Source organism: Suricata suricatta, chromosome 8 (assembly GCF_006229205.1).
Source record: "Suricata suricatta isolate VVHF042 chromosome 8, meerkat_22Aug2017_6uvM2_HiC, whole genome shotgun sequence".
Classification (NCBI taxonomy): domain Eukaryota; kingdom Metazoa; phylum Chordata; class Mammalia; order Carnivora; family Herpestidae; genus Suricata; species Suricata suricatta.
In genome coordinates this window covers 112,049,408-112,058,557 of record NC_043707.1, presented here as the reverse complement: position 1 = coordinate 112,058,557, position 9,150 = coordinate 112,049,408, and the positions used below count along the sequence as shown (strand labels likewise).

Genomic DNA, 9,150 nt, shown 5'->3' with positions numbered 1-9,150 from the left:
AAAAAAAAAACAGTGAATGTTGAAAAATCAAGATGATGAAACCAGCTATTTTATATCTACACGGTGTCCAACCATAAAAATCACTCATTTAAATAAGCGTTCAAATAAGACAATTGTGGGACTTACAGTTAAAACAACAGGCTTTTAAAAATTGTCGTGCACTGCTATATGTAGTATAAACAAAAATTTATAAATTTTTTTTTAGTTTATTTATTTTGAGAGAGAGATAATGACCGGAGTACAGGCAGAGAGAGAGGGAGACAGAATCCCAAGTAGGCTCCGTGCTATCTGCACAGACCCCAATGTAGAGCTCAAACTCATGAATCATGCAATTATGACCTGAATCAAAATCAAGAGTGGGATGCTTAACCAACTAGGCCACCCACGTGCCCCCAAAAGCTTAAAATTTCTCGAGGATAAGCTGTTGTTAGGTCAAATAGTCGTGATATCCATTCTCTTATTACCCACCTGACTACTGAAAATTTCTTTGTTCCAAATCAAGATGTCATATGACTCTTAGCGTGGGTTCTTTCTGTTCTCTTTGGAAACAGGAATTTCAGAAAACTCTTGGTGGCAAACAGCCTGTGTATGATACCACAATTCGAACTGGCAGAGCCCTGAGAGAAAAGACTTTGCTTCCTGATGACACTCAGAAACTTGACAATTTACTGGGAGAAGTCAGAGACAAATGGGATACTGTTTGTGGCAAGTCTGTGGAGAGGTGAGTATGAACATTTGCTTTGTGAGTCTGTATATCATCCCTAAACTAACAAACTGTTGCCGGATTCCATAAAATGGCAGTAAATCTAATTGCATCAGTAACAGGTTTTGTAGTTATCTTGATATCTCTAGTTCATTCAATGCAAGTTGTGAAGTAAGTTGAATAAAATGTATTAAAACCCTCATTTTAAGTTTGAACCTTACTGTATTGGCAAGAGGCCCATAAACTCAAGCGAATAGCAACAGAAGATTAGTAACTACAATTCTCTGTCAACGACCAGGTTGTGATACTGATGGCTGTGTCGGTGAGTTCTCTCACTGTTAGGCACTGAGCAAAAAGCCTCTGCACGTAGCACCTCATGTAACCATCATGATATCAGCCCTTGACTTGGCAGTCACTAATGAGTGTGTGCCAAACAGGTGCTACTAATCACTTAATCCACCTAACAACCACTGAGGAGGACTCTCTTATTCCCATTTTTCATATGTAGAAATAATCATAAAGAAGGTTTTTAATTCCCCCAAGGTCACTCAGATACTAAGCAGAAGAGCTGGGGTTTGAAGCTTTTGAGTTTGGTTCCGTAATTTGTACTCCTATCCCTGGGTGCCTACCATGCTATGCTAAGTATTGGGATATCTTTATATTACTTGTGCTCCACAATTTTTTTGGATGAGGTGACTGAGGTTCAAAGAGGTGAAGAGAAAGCCCAGGGTCACAACAACTGACTCAGGCCATGACTGGAACCATCCTCCTCCGGCTGAGTGGTATAAGGTGATTAGCAGAACTTGGGGCATTGGGGTAGATCCATGTGTATAACCGTTGGACTCTTATGATGCCAGACGGGTATCTGCACTTGTTTCCTGTACTACACCTAATCCATTCTAGAGAGCAGTTTGATTCAAAATGTCTAGGCATATCTCTTAGTCACTTTTTATCTGTTTCGAACCAGCCCAGCATGGAGGGCCTCTCTCGGTAGAGTGCAAGCACTTTCCCCTCAGCAGTCAGAACTGTGAGCCAGTCAAAGAAAAGGGATCCCCCAAACAGTGAGGTTTGTGTGCTTTTCTCAGGCAGCACAAGTTGGAGGAGGCCCTGCTGTTTTCGGGTCAGTTCATGGACGCTCTGCAGGCCTTGGTCGACTGGCTGTACAAGGTGGAGCCACAGCTGGCCGAGGACCAGCCCGTACACGGGGACCTCGATTTGGTCATGAACCTCATGGACGCCCATAAGGTGAGGGGTGGGAGCTGCACTGCATGGGGGCGGAGCCCACGGGTCCTCTGCCTAAACAGGCCTCCTGCTCAGGCTCATCATCCAGGGGAGAAAGGAAGTCTGGAAGAGCCTGTCTCTCTTCTTGTCAGAGAGCCCACTGCTCGCTCTATGTGTATTGCTGAGATTCTGCATCAGTCACAAAGGATTCATGAAAATTGCATTGATTCAGGTTTGGTAATGTGTACACTTCGTCTTGGGATTCCCTCCCTGTTGAGTCACACAATGAATTTAAATTCAGGAGCCTCTCAAGATACCCGTTGCCGCTGACTCCTGAAATGAATATAAGTTCTTTTCTGAGCTCCTGTTGACCCTCACTAGCCCAGCACCATGCACAGCAGTATTTAGTGTAACCTACACCTGTCATGTTAACCTCCATCATGTTCTCTTGTTTTAGCACAAAGCATTCAGCATTACTCAAAATTACATCAAACTTTTATGTGCATGGCAGAATGTGTTTTTCCTTAACTCCCATAATTCTGGAAATCTTGCTGTAATGTTACTCCTATTTTACAAGTTAGGAAACTGGGACTCCAGCTAAACAGCTTACCCAGAGCCACGCCACTCATCTTGAGAGCCACCTCTTCTGGTGGTTCTTTGTTACACATTGTCCGGCCTCCCTCTGCATAAAAGGCATAGGACTGGAGCCTACCAAGGACAGCTGAACTGAATGATTCTTTTTGTCTGTGGTTTGGTTTCTTGGGTTCAGAACATTTCTCAGCAAACTAACTCTTCTGTTTTTCTTTTCTAGGTTTTCCAGAAGGAACTAGGAAAGCGAACAGGAACCGTTCAGGTACTGAAGCGGTCAGGCCGAGAGCTGATTGAGAATAGCCGCGATGATACCACCTGGGTGAAAGGGCAGCTCCAGGAACTGAGCACTCGCTGGGACACTGTGTGTAAACTCTCCGTCTCCAAACAAACCCGACTGGAGCAGGCCTTAAAACAGGTTAGAGACTTTTTTGGCGACAACCCAAGGGGGAGCATCCAAGCAGATTCATTCTTGTTTTTTTATCAGGATCAATTCCACCCAGTCTCGGAACTAAAGCCAAACATTGATCTTCTGAATGTTCTACAAGATTTTAATGTTCACTTATATTAGAGAAAACAATGAATTGGGTTGGTTTTTAAAGATTTACAAATGAAAGATGACCTTTGTGGGGCCTTGATAGGGCCATCAGTGCCTATTCACACTAAGGGCCGACCTTTCCCTGGCATCACCCCAGTGTCCTGGACCTTTGGCTGCAGAGCGGCTTGATCTGTTGTGCTTGGTTATTTCAGGCAGAAGAGTTTCGTGACACAGTCCACATGCTGTTGGAGTGGCTTTCTGAAGCAGAGCAAACACTTCGCTTTCGGGGAGCACTTCCTGATGACACAGAGGCCCTTCAGTCTCTCATTGACACCCATAAGGTAATCTAACCCCAAGGTATGGTGATCCATGCCACACACCAGGGTGAGGGCTGCCCACTGCTAAAGGAAAGTAGATTTTGTTTGGAAATTTCTGACCTCATGTGCAAAGGACTGGAACCAGAATGGGCCAGCTTATTGGTTTGGCAGGAATGAAAGGGAAAGGGCTAGTGAGGTTTTTGACACCTTAAATATTATTCACTAGTTTTTACAAAAGTAACGTGTATTCATTATAAATAAGTGAAAATAGCGTGGAATCATATAAAGAAAAGTGTAGGCTCTACCACCCCATAGACTCCTCACCTGCACGTGGCTTCATTTGCCTTTTCTCACGTTACCAGCTTCAGGGTATAATGTAATCTTGTGGGCCACAGTGTGTCCTAATAAAGTGGTAAAGTAACCAGGAGATTTTAATCTGGGCTTTGTATTTGGTATTCTGTTTAATTTGGTATTCTGTTACAGATATTTTTTAAATATTGTAGTGTTTTCTAGTTGTCATTTGTCCAAGACTATATTGTTTATATGCATGGAAATAATAAAAGACAGGACTTAAGAAAGAGAGAGAAACTAAGAATAGGAAGAGGGTCACGCCTGGTCTGGGAAAGGAGGTACCTCTCTGGGTCCCTATACTTTGTCATCTTTAGCAGAGAAAGTCATTCTTTTTATTTATTTATTTTGAGCGAGAGAAAGCATGCTAGCAAGCACGAACGGGGGAGTGGCAGAGAGAGAATCCCAAGCAGGCTACATGGTGTCAGTGCAGAGCCCAGTGCAGGACTCAATTTCACAGACTGTGAGATCATGACCTGAGCTGAAATCAAGAGTCAGACGCTTAACTGACTGAGCCACCCAGGCGCCTTGAGAAAGTCATTCTTGTGTAAACCCTTCACCTTTTCATGTCTTTCAGAGATGGAAAAAAAGTGCCAGAGACCCCCGAATGCAGGCTTGTAGAGGCCTGTGGTAACACACAGAGGAGGGGAAAATGCATTGAAATCTTTTCCCCCTCACAGTGTAAACTAATAGTGCTGCTAGAGTAGATTCTCAAGTTTTTGTTTTCAAATCTTTTTTGTTCAAGGAGTTCATGAAGAAAGTAGAAGAAAAGCGAGTGGATGTTAATGCAGCGGTAGCAATGGGAGAAGCCATCCTGGCTGTGTGCCACCCTGATTGCATCACCACCATCAAGCACTGGATCACTATCATCCGAGCCCGCTTTGAGGAGGTGGGTTCCTGGTTGTAGGGGGAGGCTGCACATGCCGTGTGAAACAGGTTTCTGGTGAGAAAATGCTACTCAGCTTTCCCCACCCACCCCCAGATCAGGAATCTTTCACCCACCGTGTGTATCTCAGTTAGAATTAAGTTAGCATTTTCATTATGACTGTTTTCTTGGTAATGAGCAGCAGTCTGAGAATAGTGCTGGTGTAGTGATGTGTTTAGTGGTGAATTCCAGTGGACATGGTTTGGTATTTTTCCCTGCTTCCTGAGAAGTCCTGTGTTTAATAGGATATATGTACTAGGAGTGCTCATTGCTCATTCCAGCTCTGTCACTGGAGGAAGAGCGAGGCCTCGAGTGCTTGAGGGGTCTTCCCCCTAAAAGTCATTGTTAGGATCAGATGGAAGAAAAGACTTCGGAAACAAAGGATGCACTTGACTGAGAGAGGCGATGGATTTTGTCTCCCCAGGTCCTAACATGGGCTAAGCAGCACCAGCAGCGTCTTGAAACAGCCCTGTCAGAACTGGTGGCTAATGCCGAGCTCTTGGAAGAACTTCTGGCATGGATCCAGTGGGCTGAGACCACCCTCATTCAGCGGGACCAGGAGCCGATCCCTCAGAACATTGACCGAGTTAAAGCCCTCATTGCCGAGCATCAGGTATCTTCGTAGTGTCATCGGCCGCGGGCGTTTCCTGTGTTGCTCATGGAGCCCATTTCCCTTGCCCTGAGTATTTGTTTTTAAATGGCTGCTTATCATATTCACACAGATTTAGCAGCTTAACACAACACGCACATACTATCTCGCAGTTTCCGTGGGACAGGAATCTGGGCCTAGGTTAGCTGCGTCTCCTTAGGATCTTACCAGGCCAAAGTCAAGGTGTCAGCCCTAACGGCAAGTTCTCACCCAGGCTTATTCAGTAGTTGGCAGAATCTGAGTCCTTGTGGTTATAGGACTATGTCTCCATGTCCTGGCTGTCAGCCAAGAGTCACTGTTAGCTCCCAGAGCCTGCTCTCAGGTCTCAGCCACCTGGCACGCTCACAGCATGGCAGCCTAGGTTTTCAAAGCAACCACCAGGAGAGGCTTTCCTAGGTCTTTTTTTGGCATCTTGTGTGGCATTCATTACTCTGACTTCCTGATTTTCCTCACTTAGCTGTGAGGTCCTTGGAGTCTGAAGCCATGTCTTATCTCTTTAGGTTTTCCACATCTGATGAAGTGCCTTGCTCAGTTGTTTCTTGAAAGGAGCGAGACAGTGCACAGAGGCATCTGGCTTGTTTGTTGTGAGCTTGGGCTTTGTGAGTAAAGTTGCCTGATTCCATCTTAGACCAAGAAAACTCTAACTCTCTTCCCTGTTGTTTGTGTCCAACAGACGTTTATGGAGGAGATGACTCGCAAACAGCCTGATGTGGACCGAGTCACCAAGACATACAAAAGGAAGAACATAGAGCCTGCTCACACGCCTTTCATCGAGAAATCCCGCAGTGGCGGCAGTATGTTTCTAGCCTCCTGTGTTAGGGCGTCTCCTTCCTGCTATTCAAAAATGACCATTTTCCAAGTGCCTATCAAAAAACTTCTTTTGGGGGCACTTGGCTGGCTCAGTCAGTAGAACCTGCGACTCTTGATCTCAGGGTCGTGAATTCAAGCCCCGTACTGGTTGTGGAGCCTACTTTAAAAACAACAAAAGACTTATTTTCCATTATTTCAAAAACCGTATTGGATTTGAGCTAAAAAAGTTTTTTGAAACTCACTTTTTTTTATACCATCACATTAGTAACTATATTCCATTTCCTTGGACTGTCATAAGATTTTGAAGTGGTTGAACACATTCTATTGCGGTGGCCTTTCCAGTATTTTGGTTGTCAGTTCTAGCTGTTTACATTTGGTTTGCACTAATTTAATTAAAAGATAAATCCAGTTCTGTAGAGCCCCTGCTTTTTTGGTTGAATTGACATTTCCTCAGTTCGCTAAGGACAGAATTGATTTGAAGATATGAGACAAGTACTTGTTTGCAGGGGTTGGGGAGGTGGGGGAGGGAGGTAAGATCAATAGTTTTGAAATGAGCAGGCCTAATATCTGAATATTGCCCATATTTATTTTTGCATTTACTGACTGGATACCATTTTAAAATGGGTCTCCTAATTAACACACGTAGCACTTTCTTTTTATGAACTGACAAAGCCAGCTTTTCTAATCTCGTAGTTATTTTTCCTTTTAGGGAAGTCCTTGAGTCAGCCCACCCCTCCTCCCATGCCAATTCTTTCACAATCTGAAGCAAAAAACCCCCGGATCAACCAGCTGTCTGCCCGCTGGCAGCAGGTGTGGCTGCTAGCACTGGAGCGGCAGCGGAAACTGAACGATGCCTTGGATAGACTGGAGGAGGTAAGGCCCCACCAGGCATCCTTTCCTGGAGGGAGGTGACTTCTTAACCTTCTGAGGCCCTCTTACCATGTGTGCCTTGACCTACTTTTCTAGAAGCAGAGGACAGGCCAGGGTGAGCCAGGGCTCTGTCCTTCAGGCCCCCTAGGAGAAAAGCTCATGGGTAAGGAGACCACTCACAACAGAGTAGGCCATACTAGCACCTAGTTGTGGAAGGCAAGCAAGCTAGCGACCAGCCAGTCCACGAGGGTCTGGCCTGTTACCCAACCCTCCTTAGCACCTGACTGTGGTCAAGTTCAGCAGCATACCTTTGCAGTTACCTCCAAGTATGCAGCTTATCACAGTAACGTCCATTATTGGGCCTTTTACGTAAAGATATAAGCTACACAATTAGGTAACAAGGGTAACTTTTATAACCCTGTTATTTCTCTGAATCTTCACTAATGATGAAAAGCAAATCTATTTTGAAGTATTGTTAACACCAACCTAAAAAGTCAGGTACTACACTTCCTATTCCTAGTTTCTAAAACAAACTTCTAATATGTTTTATATTTTTTTTATTTGTGCCTGTCAAAGCAGCTATGCCCGGAAGTGAGTGTTCTGTGTTTTTTGTTGTTATTTCTGTAGATCGGTTTTTAAGCATATTTGGTTTTGGGCTTTTTCTTTTTTCCCTATTCCTTCCAACTTTGGAGTTTGAAAGACCAGGGGGAGAACAGCTGCCCTGTGTTAGTCATTCTGAGTCTGTCTCACCAACATAGTCTGAGCAGCTAAACCTCGCCTTGCCCGCTGCTCAGGACTGCTGTTCTCTGCCAAAGCCAAATATTTAACATGGCGTTCAGACGGGCAGTTTGTCCCCTCCAGCGCCATTCCAGAGAAACATGCTTGCTGCACGCATGGGTTGGATTCTTGATGCTTCCAGCCAGAACTCAAATTTTCTCATCTCAGAAGATGATGGGAAACATGAGCTTTCTAACCCCGGCCTCTGTGCAATCACAGTTCTTTTCAAAATCACGTAAGTGAGGAGTGCTAAGGACTTCTCTTCTTGGCTAGAATCCGTTCCCTTACATCTGAGAAGGTGATCCTTTGAAAAAGTGCAAAGGGAAAGCAAGGCTGGTTCCACCCGTTCTTGTTCGACGTGCTCCGTATTTTCCGTGGTGGCCATTCAGTTACCGTTCCTCTCACTGCTCCGCTGTACCACACAGCCCATGTGAACAATCATGGCTTTAAGTGAAGGACCCAGATTGTGCCTTCACAAAGAGGCAGCACGCAGATGTCATGGTTGATGCCCCTCCAGAAGGCCTGCATGGCTTTACTGAATGTCTGAAAGTTTCGGTATGCTCTGGGCAGGTTTGAGGGCCAAAAAAATAAGTCTTGTTGACACCTGTGATTTCTGTCTAGTTGAAGGAATTTGCCAACTTTGACTTTGATGTTTGGAGGAAAAAGTATATGCGTTGGATGAATCACAAGAAATCTCGGGTGATGGATTTCTTCCGGCGAATTGACAAGGACCAGGACGGGAAGATAACACGTCAGGAGTTTATTGATGGCATTCTAGCATCCAGTGAGTTCACTCATACTTCCAAACATGGGTCACACCTGGATTACCCTTGCACATGGTAGAAGCAAGCAATATTCTGGCTGAAGAGTCTTTCTGAAGTTAATAGTCTTAAGGGAAAAGCAATGTAACTGCTTATTACTAAAATTGATCTATCATTTTGATGGAAAGGACTTCATTTTGCTAGGAATAAAAAAAAAAATAAACAGGTCTTGTTTGACACAGCATGGCAAGCAAAACCCGTTAGACTGAGAGCCAACTTTTGTGAATGATGAGGTTCTAAGCAAAATGTTTGAAATTCCAAATTTTTCATAATATCAGTTTCTGACATCTGTATAACAGCTTACAGAATACATGATCTCATTTATTTTTACCAAGAGAGATAATTGAAGCATAAAGTAGTTAAGTGACTTGCCAGGGCACAAAGCACATCTCACAGCTGTGAGACTTTACATGGGTGGCCAGGGAAGGCCTGTCTGCAGAGGTGATATTTGAGGGAAGAGAGGCATAGGGAACAGCAGGTCCCAAGCACTGAGGTGGGCACAAACTTGGCATGTTCTAGGGATAGAAAGATGAATGTGGTTGGGCTGTCGTGACCAGGGGAGTGGTAAGAAATGAAGTTGGAA

General features: G+C 44.4%; 1 protein-coding gene across 8 annotated transcripts in view; it reads left to right on the top strand.

Annotated features, from left to right (window-relative positions):
• Positions 1–9,150, top strand: part of MACF1 (microtubule actin crosslinking factor 1) — a 324,783-nt gene that overhangs the window by 297,047 nt on the left and 18,586 nt on the right. For 4 of the 8 annotated variants that reach the window (XM_029947033.1, XM_029947029.1, XM_029947028.1 and 1 more), the window contains 10 exons: positions 552–721; positions 1,789–1,948; positions 2,736–2,930; positions 3,263–3,391; positions 4,461–4,604; positions 5,065–5,253; positions 5,963–6,083; positions 6,809–6,972; positions 7,549–7,560; positions 8,368–8,530. In XM_029947033.1, the coding sequence (XP_029802893.1) occupies positions 552–721; positions 1,789–1,948; positions 2,736–2,930; positions 3,263–3,391; positions 4,461–4,604; positions 5,065–5,253; positions 5,963–6,083; positions 6,809–6,972; positions 7,549–7,560; positions 8,368–8,530 (1,447 nt within the window). The remainder of the gene's footprint in view (positions 1–551; positions 722–1,788; positions 1,949–2,735; positions 2,931–3,262; positions 3,392–4,460; positions 4,605–5,064; positions 5,254–5,962; positions 6,084–6,808; positions 6,973–7,548; positions 7,561–8,367; positions 8,531–9,150) is intronic. The other 4 variants (XM_029947032.1, XM_029947031.1, XM_029947027.1 and 1 more) reach the window with 1 other exon arrangement.